The sequence below is a fragment of the Hippopotamus amphibius genome, chromosome 11 (assembly GCF_030028045.1).
Source record: "Hippopotamus amphibius kiboko isolate mHipAmp2 chromosome 11, mHipAmp2.hap2, whole genome shotgun sequence".
Classification (NCBI taxonomy): Eukaryota; Metazoa; Chordata; class Mammalia; order Artiodactyla; family Hippopotamidae; genus Hippopotamus; species Hippopotamus amphibius.
Window position 1 is genome coordinate 13,343,861 of NC_080196.1, and position 22,213 is coordinate 13,366,073.

The window sequence follows — 22,213 nt, forward strand, 5'->3', positions numbered from 1 at the left end:
AAAGAGATATTTATTCCAGAACTGGATTCATGGAGTGATAACCCACACGTCAGCATGCGGCATCTGACTTTGTTAATGCAAAGTGTTACTTCTCCACAGGCATAACGCATCCCTTCTGCTGTACATGGTACACACAAGTCCAGCATTTACCTCCTGGCTTAGAAGAGGCCTTGCTTCAAGCGCTATCCTTTTCTTGTGCTCTTCTTTTACAGGCATTAGGGGCTTGAAAAACTTTGGCGGCTGAGGAGAGAATGCTTTGAAAGGGCTGACTGTTAAGGCATGAGGATTCTCTGATGTACAACCTGGGGAAGACAAAAGGCATGGGTTTACAGGCACAGGGCACTTTTACAGGCACAGGGCACTTTAACCAACACACAGGAAACAAGGTAGTGACCCAGCCAGAGGAATATCTGGTGTAACAAAGCGATTAGTATGTGAATACAGTTGACCCTTGAACATCTCGTGTTTGAACTGTGTGGGTCTGGATTTTTTTTCAATAAATATACAGTTGGCCCTCCATAGCCTAGGGGTTTTGCCTTTGAGGGTTACAGAGGGCTGATTACAGGGCTTGGTATATGCAGGGGTTCCTGGAACCAGTCCCCCTCGCATACTGAGAGATGGCTGTATTTGGCTGAGCACTAAAATGGAGGTAGGCAAGAATGCAGATGTATCTACAAAGTTACAAAGAGTCATCAAAGGGCTGGACAGCAGCAAAGAAATCAGAAACCAAATTTTCTACCTTCTTTTCAAGATCCAGCTTTTTCAAGTGCCACTTAGACCAAGTTCCACTCATGCTGATTTTCTATTTCTCTGAATTCTCAGAGCCCTTATAATCTGTTCATGCATTCTAGCACTTTATCATTTACTAGTTTACTATTTTCTTTTTTTTTAATAAACTTATTTGTTTATTTATTCATTTATTTAATTTATTGGCTGTGTTGGGTCTTTGTTGCTGCACACAGGCTGTCTCTAGTTGCTGTGAGCGGGGGCTACTCTTCATTGTGGTGCGTGGGCTCCTCATTGGTGTGGCCTCTCTTATTGCAGAGCACAGGCTCTAGGCGCGTGGGCTTCAATAGTTGTGGCACATGGGCACAACAGTTGTGGCTCACAGGGTCTAGCGCACAGGCTCAATAGTTGTGGCACACGGGTTTAGTTGTTCCGCAGCATGTGGGATCTTCCCGGAGCAGGGCTTGAACCTGTGTCCCCTGTATTGGCAGGCAGATTCTTAACCACTGCACCACCTAGGAAGTCCCTAGCTTATTATTTTCTATGTATCTCGTGTCCACAGTTGAATTTTACGATCTTGGCATCTGTCACTGCAAATTGCAAGGAGAGGCTCAATGCATACTCAATGAGTTGAGTACTGTTTAAGTTTTCTTGCAAGCCACTTTTCCCTCAAGCCACCCTGCTCCATATGACTAAGGAAGGACAATTCTTCTTTCTTGCTTTCACTCATTTCTTCCCCTTTGGGGCCTCTATTTCTCCTTCTATATTTTCTCCTCAATTCACTGGTACAATGGCATGTAGTAGGTAAAATATAAGGGTAACATATAAAGTAACAATATAAGGTAACAGAGCTGATTTACATATCCTAAGAATGCTGTTCCTTTCAGGGCACTGGGAGATTATATATTTAGGTAATAATGTTGTCACTGATCAAATTCATTTCTGATATCATTTTTGAAATTTCCTTAGGGACCAGACATGTTCTCCTAAAATATACTTTGATTCTAGCACAAAAATATGACGGAGGTGGATATTCCTTTTGTAAAGAAGGAAATCTAACCATAATGTGTTAAGATTTATGTGTGTCTCAAAACTGACTTCAAAATCAGGAAATGATACATGAAATGTGATTTGAAAATTATAAGTGTTACACAAAAAGCCTATTATTAATTGGATGATATAATGGATACAAAGCAAAGAAAAAAAATCAAATAAGTGAACAGCATATGTTCGATTCAAGAAGACAGTTTTGGATCATCTAGCAAACTGAACTTCAGCTACATATCTCATTATATGCCATCTATAAAAGAATTCCCCCCATGCCTTTCCTAACAAATTATAAAGAAATAACACAGAAAAAAATCTCACCATTACCTTCTTTACTCCTTCGAGGTGAATCCCTGGGCAAAGTTCCATAACATGATACATCCTGGTAACTGGGGCTGTAGTCAGACATGTCTAACTGGTTCTCTGGCCAACCCTACAAGGCAGAACACGAATAACTGTAATTAAGTCCCTCTAAAATGAGAAATGAAGCCTGATTTGTTTTTTTCTATTTTTTAATAGCGGTATGTGCTCTTATTTATTTTTATTATAAAATAGATCTAACATGTAGAAAAGTACTGAACAATATGACAAGTGCTATCATACCCAAGGTATAACTGGAGTGAAAAAATGTTGATTCACTAAATAAATGTTTAATAAAATCATTACAGATAGAGTGAAATCCTCTTTTGAACCCTAACATGTCCCATTCCTCCACTTTTATAAATTTGTTATGTATCTAAGGTGACCAGATAATATTTATTTGTTTGTTTATTTATTTAGCCAGCTAGCTGCGCCAGGTCTTAGTTGTGCCACGTGGGATCTTCAATCTTCACTGCGGCATGCCAGATCTTTATTTGTGGCATGCAGAATCTTTACTTGCAGCATATGAACTCTTAGTTGTGGCATGTGGGATCTAGTTCCCTGACCAGGGATCAAACCCAGGCCCCCTGCATTGGAAGCGCAGAGTCTTAGCCACTGGACCATCAGGGAAGTCCCCAACCAGATAATTTAAAGACCAAACCATAACACTTTTGAGAGTGAAATGGTTCCATTGATAATTTTTCCTGGGTAGTAGGTATAAGCTTGGACTGCCCCAGGCAACCTTGATGGTATAGTTACTCTACACATACTTGAGATGTAGAAGTTCCAAGCTGGCATAAGATATTGGCATACTAAAGGGAGAAACCTCCTTCTTTATTATCATATAAACTTAATCTTTTTTTAAAATTGATTTCTTTTTTTAAATTCATTTATTTTTTTGGCTGTATTGGGTCTTTGTTGCTGTGTGCAGCTTTCTCTAGTTGCGGCAAGCAGGGGCTACTCTTCATTGTGGTGCATGGGCTTCTCTTGCGGGACATGGGCTCTAGGCACATGGGCTTCAGTAGTTGCAGCACATGGGCTTCAACAGTTGTGGCATGTGGGCTCAGTTGTTGTGGCTCATGGGCTCTGGAGCACAGGCTCAGTAGTTGTGGCTTAGTTGCACGGGCTTAGTTGCTCCACGGCATGTGGAATGTTCCTGGACCAGGGATTGAACCCGTGTCCCCTGCATTGGCAGGTGGATTCTTAACCACTGCGCCACCAGGGAAGTCCTAAACTTAGTTAATGTTACTTCAACTTCTCAGGAGATGTCTATCTCCAAGGACTAGATTGTAAACTTCTTGAAGACATAATCTGTGTTTATGCTTTTTAAATTATCTACTGTCCCTAGAATAGTAATTTACATACAACATATGTTAAAGGAATATTTGAATAAGATAATGCTGTAAAATGTCCTTAATTTCAAGTTCCTAATTTTCCCCATTTGAAATAATTTTGATTTTGCTATGGTGGATGTAATACCTTCTTAAGTCATTTAGAGTTAGACCCATAAACACAGAGATATTTATTCAATTATGTCACATAATCCTGACATGGAAAATATCATGCTAAGTAACAATGTAACACTCAGAGTGCATAGCAATTTCACATTAAGTATTTGAACCTGGAAATGGACATGTAGAAACAATGATCTGCATCAGGTTAAGGTGGGAAGTCCAGAGATTTTAAAAACACCAAGATACCCTAACTTTCCAGACTTAGATTCTGCTGATAACCTGGCCATGCCTACCTTATCATCATCATCAAAGCCAGAAAGATCTGGTCGACTAGAAGAGACCTGTAAGAGATGAATGGTCTTATCAATGTGGCTTATGTATTTAACATAACTAAATAAAATATCACATATACAGTTGAAGGCTGTATGACCTTCTCCTTCCCTTCTTTCTTTCTTCTAATATTATTTCCTTATTTATTTGAATTTATTATAATTCTGCTCTAATATTTATCATTACCTTATTTAAAAATATTTTTTCTTTTCCTAACAAAAGTTTTTTATCCATAAATATTTCTCTATGAATCTCTAAAAGATAAGGAGTTCCTACTCCCATTTTAAAACCATAACACCATTGTCACATCTTAAAAAATTAAGTGATTCCTAAACAGCATCAGATATCCCATTAAAGGTCAAATGTCTATAAACATTATCACAGTTAATTTTGAATCAGGATCAAGATAGTTAATACATCGCAACTGGATGGTATATCTTGTAAGTCTTTTTTAACTCATGAGTTTTCCCTTTTCTCTAGATCATTTTTTTCCTGTAACATTTCCCACAGTCTGGATTTTGCTAAATGAATCCCTGTGGCATCATTCAATGCTTTCCTCTGTCCCCTGTAAATGTTAGTAGTTAGATTTACAGTCTTGATCAGATTTACGTTCAGTTTCTTGGGGGGAGGGGTAGAATACTTCATAGGTGGTCTTTCCTTACTTTTTAAGATATATGTTTTCCACATTACTTTTAATATAATTAATATTTTAATAACATTTTTAATATAAGATCTATAAACTTCCTAACAATAGCTCCAGTGCTTTTATTTTCTCCATCACCTAGTATACTGCAGTATAAATGGAATAATAGGAAACTTAGGGCTAAGGATTTCCCTCTAGGTACCACTTTAACTGCATCCCTCGAGTACTGATATACATACCATTTTTCATTATCATTCAGTTCTAAATACATCCTAATTTCCATTATGATCTCTTCTTTGATACCTAAATTAATTAGAAGACTATTTCTTTCAGTTTACAACTATATGAGTCTCTTTTATCAACTTTAAGAATTGAACTGTGGTCAGAAGAAGTAATCTGTATGAAAGTGATTATAGGGATTTGCTTTTCAGACAACTGTAAGACAAGTTTCATGAATGTTCACCATGTTTTTAATCATTATCTGGCAATTCTTGAGGATGGGAAGGCAAATAACAGTTTTGCTAGAGAGGACCTGACTTTCCCTCTGCTGTTTCTGGAAAGAGGCTACTTTGAAGTGGTCCACGTACTGCTCTGTCCTTTCTTCCCATGGCAGCGTTCTCTTCTGCTAGACACAGTTTCTGTCGATTGGATTTCCTTGGTGAAATGGTTGAGGAAGGCAATCAAAGTAAAGACCAGGCACGATGGGAGGGTCTATACGGAGGTGCCTGGTACCCTATTTCACTACGGGTAGCACAGTAAGATCCACTGGGGTAGCTAGAACGGGGCATATAAACAGACTCAAGAGCAGCACTCAGTGGCTCTGGCAGCAGGATTTCTACCTGACTCTACCATCCTTAAACCAACTACATTCAATTTACATCTCAAGAAACTTCTTTGAAGGACATAACTTTATGGAGAGAAATTTACAAGATTCCACTAAAAGCTCAGGTGTGTCACATGCCACGGCTCTCTGGTTGGCTTCACTAGAACAGAGGAGCAGGTTTGGTACCTTGGGATGCCCACACTAGTGCCGAATGTCCTGTTCCCACCTGTAAACCCTGACCTGAGGTCCCCTGACTTGCCGCACCCCAAACCCCGAGATGCGCCACGCGGGCCACAGCCCCCTGCAGGTGAGCTCACATTGTGAACGTTCGGTGTGCTGAGGCTTCGACGCAGATGCCGAGCTTTGGTGGAAAGCGTTTCTTTGACCGTGACTGCCTGCAAAGTTGAAAATAACAGTCATTTTTCTTCTGCTGATGACAAAAGTAACATATGTTGATTGTGGAGGATTTTAAAAGTATAGAAATAAAGATTATTTCAATTTTACACTCCCCCCTCCCCTGTATTTACAAAATTATAATCATACTGTATCCATTTTTTTGGCTTAATTTATCAAAAACATTTTTTATAAATAAAACCCGGAAAAAAAAATAAAACCTGGAAAACTGCAGAACTGAATTCATTTATGTTGTGGATTTTTATACAGGTGGGCAGAGAAAACATGGATGAAGTACCACTAACTATAGATCTCACTTGCGACATTACAATCAACTTTTATGCAGCTTGTGTTTCACTCATGCAGCAGTTTAGGTGGGACTAGAGGAAGACTTTCTCACAAATGCCAATCTCAGTCCTCTTGTTGTTCAAAGCACACTTTCCATAACTTCAACTACTGCCTCAATCGAATGACATCTCCTGTATAGTTCCAGTACCTAGTGGATTATTTTCACCTGAGTATCCTGCCTTTGCCACAGAAGTTAACCTGGGTCCAAACATTAGGGAGCGAGTATGTGGTTAAGCACATGGACTTTGGAGTCAAGCGCTCTGGGTTTACATCCCATTTTGTACCACTTCTTAGCTGGGTCACCTTGGGCAGTTTGGCTAACTTCTGTCAGCCTCAGTTTTCTCATTTACAAATGGGAATTATGACAGTATTTACCCTGCAGGGTTATCTTGATGATTAAATGAAATAATGTATCAATATTACTTAGGTACAGGGCTTCCCTAGGAGGTAGTCAATAAAAGGTAGTCACTTGAATCTGTGTTACTATTTTGTCAAAGTAACTATTTTGTTTAATGAGAGGGCTATTCCAGTTTTCCTTCTCTGATAAATTGAGAGAGAAGATGTTTGGTAAACAGATTCATCTTTGTCCACTTGGGGTGAAGGCTGCTGATCTCACCCTCCCGCTCAGGAGCTGCAGTTACTTGCCTGCCGGAGCCGTTCCAGGCTTAGGATGTTCTCCACCTGCAGCACACCTCGCGTGTACTTCTCGATGTACGTCTCCCCGTCTGCCGTGCCCTCATTCTCACTCCTTGCTGCCATAAGAGCCAGCGTCTCCCGGTCCTCAATCTCCTCTGTTGCCTAATGAGACAAGAAGGCAATTAGAATACTTTTACGTAAACAACATTTTAAATCAAAATTGTGGTGAGAAAATAATATAAAAGTTTTGAGGCTTAACACATTCTCCAATACTCATATTTTGATATTTTAAAATAGTAATACACATTTTACCTTTGGTATGTTGGATACTATTTCATAGGTTACACCACAGGAATAAAATATATTCTTCAATGATATTCTCCTCTTCAAACTCTGGGTGAAACTCTGGTAGAAAAGGAAAGCTGAATTAAGCGATGTGGAAAATATAAGTTATTTAATATTTTGCAACATTATAAAAGCATCAATTACTATGCTTTTGATATACACACAATATGCAGTAAAACAGACAAAAACTGGACGGAAAAATCCTTGTCTTCATTTCTGAAGGACAACGACCAGCTGTTATTTGGGGATTAGGCTACAGAACTTGCAGCCCATCCAGGGTTTTTCTGTAGTTGCTTCTCTTTCCCACTTGCTTTCTTTCATCTTGTCAGGGTTTAACCAATCTAACCTGGCACAGTCAGAAGTCAACTCAGAGGATCAGTGTTGCTGACAGCATCTCTGAGACGAGATCTGGGAGGCATTAAGACAGGGATTTATTTGGAGCCTGCCTTTGTCCTGGTTTTGTCACTAACCGCTTGGACCAGGCACTTAACCTTTTTCTTTTTTTTTTTTTTTTATTTTTTATTTTATTTTTTTTTATTTTTTTGGGGGTACACCAGGTTCAATCAACTGTTTTTATACACATATCCCCATATTCCCTCCCTTTCTTGACGCCCCCCCCTCGAGTCCCCCCCACACTCCCTGCCCCAGTCCTCTAAGGCATCTTCCATCCTCGAGTTGGACTCCCTTTGTTATACAACAACTTCCCACTGACTATTTTACAGTTGGTAGTATATATATGTCTGTGCTACTCTCTCGCTTCTTCTCAGTTTCCCCTTCACCCCCCGCCCCCTCCCATACCTCGAGTTCTCCAGTCCATTCTCTGTATCTGCTTCCTTGTTCTTGTCACTGAGTTCATCAGTACCATTTTTAGATTCCGTATATGTGAGTTAGCATACAATATTTGTCCTTCTCTTTCTGACTTACTTCACTATGTATGACAGATTGTAGTTCTATCCACCTCATTACATATAGCTCCATCTCATCCCTTTTTATAGCTGAGTAATATTCCATTGTATATATATGCCACATCTTCTGTATCCATTCATTTGTTGATGGGCATTTTGGTTGCTTCCATGTCCTGGCTATTGTAAAGAGTGCTGCAATAAACATTATGGTACAAGTTTCTTTTGGGATTATGGTTTTCTTTGGGTATATGCCCAGGAGTGGGATGACTGGATCATATGGTAGTTCTATTTGTAGTTTTTTAAGGAACCTCCAAATTGTTTTCCATAGTGGCTGTACCAACTTACAGTCCCACCAACAGTGCAGGAGAGTTCCCTTTTCTCCACACCCTCTCCAACATTTGTTGTTTCCAGACTTTGTGATGATGGCCATTCTGATTGGTGTGAGGTGATACCTCATTGTGGCTTTGACTTGCATTTCTCTGATGATTAGTGATGTTGAGCATCTTTTCATGTGTTTGTTGGCCATCTGTATGTCTTCTTTGGAGAAATGTCTATTTAGGTCTTCTGCCCATTTGTGGATTGGGTTATTTGCTTTTTTGGTATGAAGCTGCATGAGCTGCTTGTATATTTTGGAGGTTAATCCTTTGTCCGTTGTTTCATAGGCAATTATTTTTTCCCATTCTGAGGGTTGCCTTTTAGTCTTGTTTATGGTTTCTTTTGCTGTGCAAAAGCTTTTAAGTTTCATGAGGTCCCATTCATTTATTCTTGATTTTATTTCCATGATTCTAGGAGGTGGGTCAAAAAGGATGTTGCTTTGATGTATGTCAAAGAGTGTTCTGCCTATGTTTTCCTCTAGGAGTTTTATAGTGTCTGGCCTTACATGTAGGTCTTTAATCCATTTGGAGTTTATTTTTGTGTATGGTGTTAGGAAGTGTTCTAATTTCATTCTTTTACATGTTGCTGTCCAATTTTCCCAGCACCACTTATTGAAGAGGCTGTCTTTTTTCCATTGTATACTCGTGCCTCCTTTGTCAAAGATAAGGTGCCCATATGTGTTTGGGCTTACTTCTGAGTTCTCTATTCTATTCCATTGATCATGCTTTCTATTTTTGTGCCAGTACCATACTGTCTTGATCACTATGGCCTTGTAGTATAGTTTGAAGTCAGGAAGCCTGATTCCACCAACTCCATTTTTCCTTCTCAAGATTGCTTTGGCTATTCGGGGTCTTTTGCGTTTCCATACAAATCGTAAGATTTCTTGCTCTAGTTCTGTGAAAAATGCCATTGGTAATCTGATCGGGATTGCATTAAATCTGTAAATTGCTTTGGGTAGTACAGACGTTTTCACGATGTTGATTCTTCCAATCCAGGAACATGGTATGTCCCTCCATCTGTTTGTGTCATCTTTGATTTCTTTCATCAATGTCTTAAAGTTTTCTGCATACAGATCTTTTGCCTCCTTAGGCAGGTTTATTCCTAGGTATTTGATTCTTTTGGTTGCAATGGTGAATGGGAGAGTTTCCTTAATTTCTCTTTCTGCTCTTCCGTTGTTAGTGTATAGGAATGCAAGAGATTTCTGTGCATTAATTTTGTATCCTGCTACTTTACTAAACTCATCAATGAGTGCTAGCAGTTTTCTGGTAGAGTCTTTAGGGTTTTCTATATATAGTATCATGTCATCTGCAAAGAGTGACAATTTTACTTCTTCTTTTCCAATTTGGATTCCTTTAATTTCTTTTTCTTCTCTGATTGCTGTGGCTAACACTTCCAAAACTATGTTGAATAACAGTGGTGAGAGTGGACACCCTTGTCTTGTTCCTGTTCTTAGAGGGAATTCTTCCAGTTTTTCTCCACTGAGAACAATGTTGGCTTTTGGTTTGTCATATATGGCTTTTATGATGTTGAGGTAATTTCCTTCTATGCCCATTTTCTGGAGAGCTTTTATCATAAATGGATGTTGAACTTTGTCAAAAGCTTTTTCTGCATCTATTGAAATGATCATATGGTTTTTATCCTTCAATTTGTTGATATGATGTATCACGTTGATTGATTTGCGTATATTGAAGAATCCTTGCATCCCAGGGATAAACCCCACTTGATCGTGGTGTATGATTTTTTTAATGTGCTGTTGCAGTCTGTTAGCTAGTATTTTGTTGAGGATTTTTGCATCTATATTCATCAGTGATATTGGTCTGTAGTTTTCTTTTTTTGTGACATCTTTGCCTGGTTTTGGTATCAGGGTGATGGTAGCCTCATAGAATGAGTTTGGGAGTGTTCCGCCTTCTGCAATATTTTGGAAGAGTTTGAGAAGGATAGGTGTTAACTCTTCTCGAAATGTTTGATAGAATTCGCCTGTGAATCCATCTGGTCCTGGGCTTTTGTGTGTTGGGAGATTTTTAATCACTGCCTCAATTTCTGTACTTGTGATTGGTCTGTTCATGGTTTCTATTTCTTCCTGGTTCAGTCTTGGAAGATTGTATTTTTCTAAGAATGTATCCATTTCTTCCAGGTTATCCAATTGATTGGCATATAGTTGCTTGTAGTAGTCTCTCATGATGTTTTGTATTTCTGAGGTGTCCGTTGTGACTTCTCCTTTTTCATTTCTAATTCTGTTGATTTGCATCTTCTCCCTTTTTTTCTTGATGAGTCTGGCTAATGGTTTATCAATTTTGTTAATCTTCTCAAAGAACCAGCTTTTAGTTTTATTTATTTTTCTTATGGTTTCTTTCCTTTCTTTTTCATTTATTTCTGCTCTGATCTTTATGATTTCTTTCCTTCTGCTCGCTTTGGGGTTTCTTTGTTCTTCTTTCTCTAGTTGTTTGAGGTGTAAGGTTAGGTTGTTTATTCGATCATTTTCTTGTTTCTTAAAGTAGGACTGTATTGCTATAAAATTCCCTCTTAGAACTGCTTTTGCTGCGTCCCATAGGTTTTGGGTTGTTGTGTTTTCGTTGTCATTTGTTTCTAGATATTTTTTGATTTCCTCTTTGATTTCTGTAGTGATTCCTTGGTTGTTTAGGAGTGAATTGTTTAGCCTCCATGTGTTTGTATTTTTTGCAGTTTTTTTCCTGTAATTGATATCTAGTCTCATGGCGTTGTGGTCTGAGAAGATGCTTGATATGATTTCAATTTTCTTGAATTTGCTGAGGTTTGATTTGTGACCCAAGATGTGATCTATCCTGGAAAATGTTCCGTGTGCACTTGAGAAGAAAGTGTAGTCTGTCGTTTTTGCATGGAATGTCCTATAAATATCAATTAAGTCAAGATGGTCTAATGTGTCATTTAAAGCTTGTGTGTCTTTATTTATTTTCTGTTTGGATGATCTGTCCATTGATGTAAGTGGGGTGTTCAAGTCTCCCACTACAATTGTGTTCCTGTCGATGTCCCCTTTTATAGCTGTTAGCATTTGCCTTATGTATTGAGGTGCTCCTATATTGGGGGCATAGATATTTACCATTGTGATATGTTCTTCTTGGATGGATCCCTTGATCATTATGTAGTGCCCTTCCTTGTCTCTTTTAATAGTCTTTACTTTCAAGTCTAATTTGTCTGATATGAGTATTGCTACTCCAGCTTTCTTTTGACTTCCATTTGCATGGAATATCTTTTTCCATCCCTTCACTTTCAGTCTATATGTATCCCTTGGTCTGAAGTGGGTTTCTTGTAGGCAGCATATAGAAGGGTCTTGTTTTTGTATCCATTCAGCCAGTCTGTGTCTTTTGGTTGGAGCATTTAGTCCATTTACATTTAAAGTGATTATTGACATGTGTGTTCCAATTACCATTTTCTTAATTGTTTTGGGTTTGTATTTGTAGGTGTTTTCCTTTTCTTGTGTTTCCTACTTAGAGAAGTTCCTTTAGCACTTGTTGTAAGGCTGGTTTAGTGGTGCTGAATTCTCTTAACTTTTGCTTATCTGGAAAGCTTTTGATTTCTCCCTCAAATCTGAATGAGATTCTTGCTGGGTAGAGTATTCTTGGCTGTAGGTTTCTCTCTTTCAGGACTTTCAGTATATCCTGCCATTCCCTTCTGGCCTGCAGAGTTTCTGTAGAAAGGTCAGCTGTTATCCTGATGGGTTTTCCCTTATATGTTGTTTGTTGCTTTTCTCTTGCTGCTTTTAATATTTTTTCTTTGTGTTTAATTGTCGTTAGTTTGATTAATATGTGTCTTGGTGTATTTCTCCTTGGGTTTATTCTGTATGGGACTCTCTGTGCTTCTTGGACTTGGTGAATTATTTCCTTTCCCATGTTGGGGAAGTTTTCCACTAGAACCTCTTCAAAGATTTTCTCAGACCCTTTCTTGTTTTCTTCTTCTTCTGGGATGCCTATAATTCGAATGTTGGTACGTTTAAAGTTATCACCGAGGTCTCTGAGGCTGTCTTCTAGTCTTTTTATTTTTTTATCTTTTTCCTGCTCTGTGGCGTTTATTTCTCCCATTCTATCTTCCAACTCACTTATTCGTTCTTCTGCCTCCGTCATTCTGCTGGTTAGAGCATCTAGAGTATTTTTAATTTCAGTTATTTTGTTATCCATTGCTGTTTGTTTTTCTGAGTTCTTATGAACTGTTTCTTGTACTTTCTCTATTTTGTTATCGAGATTTTGTATCATTTTTACTATCATTACTCTAAATTCTTTTTCAGGCATTTTTCCTATTTCCTCCTCATTTATTTGGTCTTGTGGGTTTTTTTCCTGCTCCTTTGCCTGCATGGTGTTTCTTTGTTTCCTCATGGTTGTCCAAGCTTTTGGGGTTGCTTGTCCTGGTGATAGAGGTGTTTATAGAAGACTGTCCAAGCCTCAGACTAATGTCCAAGTATTGGATTAGACGAATATTCAGTCTGCTGGTGTTGGAGGGTTGCCTGCAGAGGTGGGGCAAAATTTCTCCTTTTTATGTTCTACACTCTTCACATTGGTTTTATATTTGTGTCTTGATTACATTTACTAGTTTTTACTTAGATGAAAATTTTACTCCTAGAATGCTGAGACCAGCTCGGCGACTCGAGGTGAGTGACGGGTGCTGCAAGCTTTCTCAGCTACTGGTATTTTCATTCCTCCATTCAAAGTCAGCAAGGTTGGGATGAGTCTTTCTCATGCCATCTCTCTGGTTCTCTTAACCTTTTTCAAACAGTGAAATATCATGACTCCACTGCCTCCTAGGGTTATGGGCCTTACATCGGTCAAGGTGGAAAAGTTCTTTGGTGGATGACATTTACCTCTGCGATCCTCACGCTCTGCTATCTCAGATAAGTGAGAATCAGGTTATAACCTGGTAGCGATTAGCACAACCACTGTATTAACACCCCAAAGCACTACTTTGTGATAGAGAGAAGGAAAAAACTTTGTGCTCATCCATGCAACAGCAGAATCAGACCCCGTTACTACCTGTTTGTTGTAAATATTGGCTGCAATCCGTTTTCGCAATACCAGCTCCATAGCAGCCGGGTGACTGAGCTGGACCGTGGTCTTTACTATCAGGTAAATCCTTTCATTCTGCGGGGTGACCCTATTCAAGTGAACGGAATCGTGCACCGAGGAGTCCCAGGAGGCTGTGGCTGAAATCTAGGGGTCGGGGAAGGATGGGGACATGCAAACAAGACAACTCAGGTATAGCAGTTTTACATCATGCACTGGAAAGAAAATAAATGCAACTCTATTGAATCATAGATGTTTTTCCTGGCCTTTTTGACAACACACATATTCTATTTTTTAAAGTTCCCAGTCCTCTTACCCAAAGCCCAGACCACAGCAGTTTAATGGGCAGATAGGCCCACAGGCATGTGCATTAATCTGAAGCCCTTTAAGAGACTCTTAAAGGTCAATTACCTCCTCATCGCTGTGCTTTATGATGGGCAGGTAGAAAAACTGGCTGCCGTGCTCCTTGGGGAGGATGGAGTTCACGCCCGATGCATGGGGGCCCACGAGCTGCTCATTGGCACTGAGGTCATCCGCTGACCACGTCCAGGGCACAGAAACAAAAGTGGGGGAAACATCAGATTTTTTAAGCAAGCACCTCAAATTTTTAAATATGCTTTTTTCAGATGAAGTTTACATGTAATTTTATTTATTTTTTTCATTCCTGCAGTTGAAGCAGTGACTCCAATGCCCACAACAGCTTCTATCCTTCACAGAAACAACTCCAGGAGCCAAAAAGGTGCCTTTGTGACTCTCCTATAAGATGGACTGAATATATCCTACATGTAGTTCTGGGAGCAAATATTTTCACTGCATAAACACACCTTAGAATTTTGCTGCTTTCTGTCAGTTCCTCCCATAATGTAGTGTTAAGTTTGTGGTCCTACTTACATAACTTACACTAAATTATCAATTTAGAAATAAAGTTCTGAGCACTTGGGAGAAATGTGAATACCATCTTCTTCCAATGCCCTACCCAGTGTACGACTCTCCCTTCACAAACCTCTATATATAGTCATATGCTTGTATAAAGGGAAACCTCCAATAATGGGGAACTCACCATTTCATGAAACAATGGTCTACTTCTAGGCTTTTAAAAAAATCGTTCATATGAAGAGCCAAAGCCAACCTCCTGTGTCTTCCATTCATCCATTAGTGGTCTTCCCTCCAGAAGACAGATTTCTAGGCTGTGCTTTGAGGATCCCAAGGGCCCCACAAAAGGGCCTGCCAGAGCCTGCCCAGCCCCCAAACTCAGGAACTCTGGTTTCATATTCCACACAGGGGGTTCCATTTACAGGTTCATATTGAAAATGGATTTTACTGCTAAAACACATTGTAAACCCTTGTTCTAGGTTTGCTCAGGTTCAATCTAATTGCTACAGTAAAGGACAACCCTTCCTGCAGAGTTACAGATGATCATGTTCTAGAAACAACACAAATAGGGGGTGGGGAGCAAAGGGTATCAGTCAGAAATGCAGATTCCTGGGCACCTGCAAGGCATAAAGATTCAGATCTCTACGGGTGATGACTTTCTCAGGTAATTTCCAAGTCCTTGACAGTTTCAGAGCAGTAACTGCGCTCACGGTTTTGTATGCAGCTCTCAACCTCTCAAGTGCTCTCTTTCTAAGAGTAAATTTTCACATCTGTCTTCCAGTGATTCTACATGTCATGGCTTTATATATTTGGTTGGAGTAAAAATGTCACCTAAATATGGCATGTGAGTGATTAGGCAAGTGATTTAAGGGTCAAAATACTGTGGGTCCGAATAGATTACAAACCTAATTCGATGTGATAAGCCTTGGAACGTCAGGTGTCTACTTACCGTTCAAATCAAGGAAGAGAACAGGTATGTGGGTTTCCATTCCAGGTGGTGGGACCCTAAATTTAATAACAGCATTTAATCATAACAAAATGTGTTTTACATCTTGTTAAATAACCAAACACATGAAGGCATGGAAGCAGAAGGGAACCACTGTGGGGATAGATACAGGTTCTACGAATGAAATATTTTCACAATGCATGTCGTCCTTACTAACACAAATCATGGGGATTGTGTGACTTACGTAGAGAACTACCAGTTACATGAATTACATGTAATTAATTGAGACACAGGTTATTTGAAGCCTTTCTGAGAATAATTCTTGTGGTGGGAAGAAGGGAAGTGGCTATTGATAAAGGTGGGAAGGGGACAGGATTGATCTTCCCCCAGAGCCCAGGATCCCATGCTGTTTCTTCTGAGCATCAGGACCGATGGATCAGCCAGCTGACCGACGGATCACTGTTGATGTGGTGCTTACGTGCTGACTCTACACTGGTGACCAAACTAAGCAGGCACGGAGGCAAATAAGACATATTTCCTGCCCTTTTCTTTTCTTTTATTTCTTTGTACTTCTCTTTTCTTAAAATTAATTTTTATTGGAGGATAGTTGCTTTATAATGTGTTAGTTTCTACTGTACAACAAAGTGAATCAGCTATATGTATACACATGCCCCCCCTTTTCTGGATTTTTCCCATTTAGGTCACCACAGAGTCTGCCCTTTTCAAGTATGCTCTGGAAACACCCTTCTTTTGAGCCAAGATATGAGAATTTCTGGAAATCAGGAAATCACATGCAGGGTGCTCACGCGAGGGACCGAGGAGTGTGTATCTGACTCCTGGCCAGTGATAAACGCTCCCTGGCTGCCTGTGAGCAGAATATAGCTGCAGTGGGAAAGCAAAAGAGGGAGGGGAGCACTAGGGCTGGGCGGCCCTTCCCTGGGCAGCTCATGGTACTTAACGCTTTCTGTGACAATCCTGGAAGGGCACTCGCACGATGCGCCACAGACCACGGCACCATCCATCAGGCCCGCACAGAAGGAAGGGCAGGCTCACCAGTCAGCAGGCGCCCCGGGGATCCCACTGCCCGGCGCAGGCACCAGCACAGCGTTCCTCTCCTCCGTCAGCCCCACCCACTGCTCCACCAGCCGGGCTTCCCGCTCCACATCATCCTCCGTCTTCTCTGCGAGACAAAATGAGGGCATGACAGCCAAGGGAGGGAAAGGACAATTTCTAAATTTAAATGGATTTGCACGCGGTGGTACCCACAAGTGGCTTAAACATTCACGATGTTCCAAAAAAGGATCTGAGGCTTTGAAGTTTAAGACTGAGTACCCAGACAAGCTCAGAGAGGCCAGGACATCAGCCTAACAGACCATAGGCCAGGAAGAATAGAAAGAGCGTTGGGACAGGGATTAGAAGACTTGGGTTATTTTACTAGTTTTGGAATTTGGGAAAGTCATTCAACAGGTGAGTCTTAGCTTCCTAATTTGTCAAATAGGGATAACGCAAGTCATGTCTACTCCACGCACCTGTCAAAAGGATCAAGTGCAATAATGGCTGTGTCACTGCTTTATAAAACCACACATTGTTTTATAAGGATAGAGGATTAAAAAACACCATATACTGCACTCTGCAAAACTAACTTATTCTCCTCCATGCTTGTTATGAAAGGGATTTTATTTGATCTATTTTGAAATCCTCTGAGCCTAGTTGAACTCTGGAGCTACCTGAGCACAGGCAAAGTGAATTTTCATTAGCAGGCTGAGCACACACACAAACTGAGGCCAAGAGCGGAACGCTGAGCCACGATGTTTTACTGAGGGGGGACTTTTGATGACTTCTACATGAAGTGGATTTACATTCAGAACACGTCCCTTGGTGGAGAACCAACTACACTGCGCGAATCATGCAGTCAGGTTGAGAAACTGGGGTTTTAAGAGCCCATTTCTGCTCTAGAATCCAAGTGGCTGCTGCCAGTGGAAGCAAACCGAATCCTTGGAGATGGCTGGCAGAGCGGAGCTGCAGGCCGGCCTCAGGCCACCCCGAACAAGCCCAGAGCACGGCTACCGCCCAGTGGTGGCCGGGGCCCACCTGCCAAGTGTTGTGGCTTCAGAAGCGGCCCTTCAGATGCAGGCAGTCCCAGGCTCTGAGCCTGGAATACCTCACGTGGAGATGTCTGTAGCGATGGCACTTGCATTCATCAAAACAAAGCGTGAATTTAACATTTAATGTCACAGTTAACTCAAGTAATGAAACATTACTTTTGAACTCAGAGCCTGCTTAAATATTGTACACTGATGATTCACTAATATCTATAATTGTTATAGGGTCAAAAAACTAAGATGCTGTTGTCCGGCTAAGAGAGGAAAACAGCCTAACACCACTGTCTAGCGAAAAGCTACTCCCAGCCAAGAGTCTGATCTCACATACCTTTTTTATTGCTGACTTTCTTAATCTGTTCATCTAGGTATTCTCGACGTTTGATGAGGGCATCAGACCACCTCTCTCTCACACAGTTTAAGTCTTCTTCCTGGCACCAGGGAGGGAAAACATTTTCCTGTAGAGTGCACAAATAACTATTTCTTTTCTTTAAAAAAAAAAGGTGTTTAAATTGATTAGGAAATTTTTCATTAGGAAAGGCCATTGAACATTGCCGTGTGATTAATATGCAAGAAAGCAAAGAGACCTCAGGAACACGGCATGCTGACTGAGGATCCTGTTACTCAGAAGTCAGAGCCCCTGGATTTCCAAAAGGATAATTATACTTAAAAGCAAGAGAAGCTCAAACTACACCAGCTGTTGGATGAGTTTTAGGTGGTATGTGTATGTGTGTATTTAAGTTGTAGCTATTTGTTTCAAGGGTTTGTGATTCAAAGCAGAAGGACACCAGAAACAGAGCCCAGACCACAAAACAGCAAGTGGAATGGAAAACGACAGGCATTTTCATCGTTCATAGCTCAATGGCTGGATAACATGTATTTTCTAAAAGGCAAAGAACAAATCAGCCGAGAACCTTTTGAACTTGCCGCACAGATTTTGCCTCCAACTGCTACCATGAGGCTCACCGAAAATTTCCCATGCAAGAAGCCAACATGCAGTCAGCCATGCTGAGGTCTCCCAGAAGCAGCCGCTGGACCTGACTGTGAACCATGTGGCAGGAAGCGCAGAGACAGCCACAGAACATTAGTTAATGGCGTTGCTGAGATTCAAGGGGATACTGGTATTTCCCCTAACATTTGTTTTTACTTGCTTGTTTTCTTTCTTAGTAAAATTATGAGGTGGGAAAGACACCAACCAGTTCTATTCAGGATGCTCTCTGACTTGCCTAATTCCAGCCTGATCCTTAAGATGCTACATTAAGAGCAGACATCTGAGGACTTCTATGGCTTTACCTACAATGGACCCGCATTTTACTTATAGGAAGGCACACCAGGAAAGCATGCTTTTGAAATTTATGTAGCGAATCAGTACAAAGACTGGGAACCGAACCCAGAAAACTTCGTCTTGGCTTGCCACCTGACCACTACTGTTATCCCACATTCCATCGACGGCAGGCCAGTCACCACTGACTGGGTAAACGTTCACATTTGCACATATTTTTTTCCCCTAGATTTCCAGAAAGATTTAAAATTGGGATGTAAATTCTCCAGGTTATGAATAACTAAGGTTGGCCTTAAAGCGAGAAGAAAACTGGCTAAATAAACTATGTGTTTAAAATGTCTTCAGTTTTCCTATCCAGCAAAAGTCATTGAAAATAAAATGTCATGTTAGAACAATACGACTCTCTCGGATGTGAGGAGCTACCTGCAGGTTCATGTAGGAAAGACAAGTCTACTTAAAGATTATGGATGGATAACGGCAGTTCTTAAGCTCACCAATTTAATACAGTGATAGTAGGCTTGTTTAGGAAAGCTTTCCAAGTTAGCAACTGGAGATGGCATAGCAAAAATGCAGTACCGGCTTGTAAAGTTTGAACTGACAGGGAAATCGATAGAAATAGAATTGTATCCCTGCTTATGCTGAAAGCAAATCAAAAGCGAGTGAAAACTGCCTATTCTTGCTCTAGGGTCCTCCCTCCTCCTCCCTGCCCTCTGCTCCGCGGATGCCGGCAATTAGCAGCAGCTGTGCCCCATGCCACAGGATTGACAGCAGCAGTAATACCTGGTAACTATCCATATCATCACCATCCTCATCATCTCTCTGGTAGGAAAAAGATAAACACAAAGGACATGCATTTTGTTTCTCAAACAGCACACAAGGAAAACAAGTCTTTACGCTTAACACACACATCACAATGGATAGCACACACTGCATCACCATAACACAACATTGAACCCAATCTCAAAACGTGGACGCAATTCACTTGTCTATGCTTACTTAAAGAATTTAAGATTTTGTTTTTTTCTTGAATAGAGAAAGCAGTCATTTAAAAATGGGAACTCTAGCTGGGGATAGGACCCAACCCCATTGGGTCGGGCCTTACTGCACTATTACATAAACAGTTGCTGTTTGTTTCTGGGTGAGCTACTTGACTGAGATTTAGAATGGGCAAAACTAGAAAGGACTTTAGGGAGTCTCTTGCTCAACCTCTTGGTTTTAGCCATGAGGCAAGCGAAGGCCTGAAGGATGAAATGACTGAACCCAAGGCTCACACAGATAGCGGCAGGGTCAGGACTGGAGGCCAGGTCTGCGCCCTTGTCCCCACACCACACCACTGTCACTGTGAAATCATCATGGGGGAAATTCCACCGGGAAGCTAAGGTTCCACGTACAGTCAGCCCTCGGTATCTGCGGGCTCCACATCTGCAGATTCAACCAACCACAGAACCTTCCTGATATAGAGGGCCGAGTGTACTAGGACATTTTATACAAGAGACTTGAGCATTCTTGGATTTTAGTATCCAAGGGGGGTCCTGGAACCAGTCCCCCAGATACGGAGGGAGGACTAGAAGGTTTTGTATACTATACCACTGCAGCAAGAGCACAGCCCACTATTTTGGATACAGGGCTCTATCACCATCCACTGTTGGATATATCAGTATCCATATCAATCGGGTGAGAAAAATCAGAACTGTCCTCAGCTCAAGGCAACATTTTACAATAATTACATAAAATAAGTATTTTTGGCAAAAACATTTGCAAAACAAAATCATCATGTTGAAGATAAAAGGGTTTTAGTTAAGTTTCCTTAGAAACAAGAATAAAAAGGGAATTCCCTGGCGGTCCAGTGGCTGGACTCAGTGCTCTCACTGCCGAAGGCCCAGGTTCAATCCCTGGTTGGGAACTAAAATCCCACAAGCTGTGTGGCAAAAAAAAAAAAAAAAAAAAAAAAAAGGAAAGAAGAATAAAGAACTCCCCATTTGTAGAGAATATCCATCTCTGTGGAGGCAGGTTCTACTCAAAATGAATACTGGGCTGTGTAACAATCTTCTTTCCTTTTTCTATGGTTACTGGAGGGTTAATATTAAAAAAGGAAGTGGGGTGGCCTAGTCAGAAAAAAGACAAACATTTTTCTCAAGTGCTTTAAAAATATAATTATATTATTTTGATAACTAAGTATACTTTAAAATATACTGCTTTTAAACAGTGCTTTAAGATACTATTAAAATTATTCTCTGTGTAGATTTTTTTTTAAGTTTATACTTTTTTTTAAAATGAATTTATTTATTTATTTTATTTATTGGCTGTGTTGGATCTTCGTTGCTGCACACGGGCTTTCTCTAGTTGCTGCGAGCGGGGGCTACCCTTCATTTTGGTGTGCGGGCTCCTCATTGTAGTGGCTTCTCTTGTTGCAGAGCACAGGCCCTAGGCGCGTGGGCTTCAACAGTTGCGGCACATGGGCTCAATAGTTGTGGCTCACGGGCTCTAGAGCACAGGCTCAATAGTTGTGGCACACAGGCTTAGTTGCTCCGTGGCTTGTGGAATCTTCCCAGAGCAGGGCTTGAACCCGTGTCCCCTGCATTGGCAGGTGGATTCTTTACCACTGCACCACCTAAGAAGTCCCTTCTCTGTGTAGATTTTAAAATAAACTTCAGTTTTAGTTTGGTAACCACCATTTTCATTTGGATAACTCTAATGTATTAAATGCAAGCCCAATACTGAAATAATTTTTCTTGAATTAATTCCCCATATTAATGAATAAAGTACAAACAGCTCTAATTTATCATCATTTTTAGACTAGGAAGATACTTCTATTCACCGAAAACTAGCTTGAGCTTTCATGATGTAGAACTGTTGTGAAATCAACATATTTTGGATTGGCTCAAGCTATTGCATCAAAATGATCCTAAAGGACTATGTCAACAACAAAAATGGTACTAGATATGACCTTGGTCATGGCAGCAAAGAAAAAAGCTTTAAAACAGTCACAGTTCAAATTTGCATGACAGGTACTATACTCTTTGAAGAGCATTCAGCACTGGGGGAAGGCTGATATTTGAGAGCTCAAATTTTGACAAACACCAGTTTTAACTCAAGAGGTATAGCTGTTTTAAAAAGTGCAAATAATCAATGCTTGCAATGTTCCTCAAGTGGGAAGAGTCAGTCAGTTGATGATCCATGCTTGTAGGTCATGGGTCAGGACACGCAGATTCAAAGTTTTGTCTAAGCGCAGAGATTTATTAAGCCACAGAACCGTATGGCAGAGAGGGACCGCAGAGAATTATTAAATCTACCTCATCATTTTGGAGCAAAGAAAAAGGGAACTCGAACTTTAAATTACTCAGTTAAGTCAAACAAAACTTAAGAACCCAGGTCTCCTCACTCTGAGTCTGTGCTCTTGCTACCAGGCCCTGCAGCTGACCCCAAGTGAGGGACAACCCAACTCTCACTCCGCACACAACGAGAAGTCTGGTGGAGAAGCCTCCCCGGAAGCAGCTGACTCCAGCCTCACAACTCCATTTATATTCTTCCTGGGCTTTGAGTTGGAGGCAGTTTTGGCCTGGAATGAGGAAGGCAGTGTCTGACAAAGCTGTGACTTCCT

General features: G+C 40.6%; 1 protein-coding gene across 1 annotated transcript in view; it reads right to left on the minus strand.

Moving 5' to 3' along the window:
• Positions 1–22,213, minus strand: part of KIF13A (kinesin family member 13A) — a 198,445-nt gene that overhangs the window by 7,680 nt on the left and 168,552 nt on the right. The window contains 12 exon segments of the mRNA XM_057700702.1: positions 151–302; positions 2,101–2,206; positions 3,881–3,928; positions 5,701–5,774; positions 6,766–6,922; positions 7,073–7,165; positions 13,383–13,559; positions 13,824–13,948; positions 15,235–15,290; positions 16,285–16,411; positions 17,662–17,761; positions 19,393–19,431. Coding sequence (XP_057556685.1) covers positions 151–302; positions 2,101–2,206; positions 3,881–3,928; positions 5,701–5,774; positions 6,766–6,922; positions 7,073–7,165; positions 13,383–13,559; positions 13,824–13,948; positions 15,235–15,290; positions 16,285–16,411; positions 17,662–17,761; positions 19,393–19,431 — 1,254 coding nt within the window.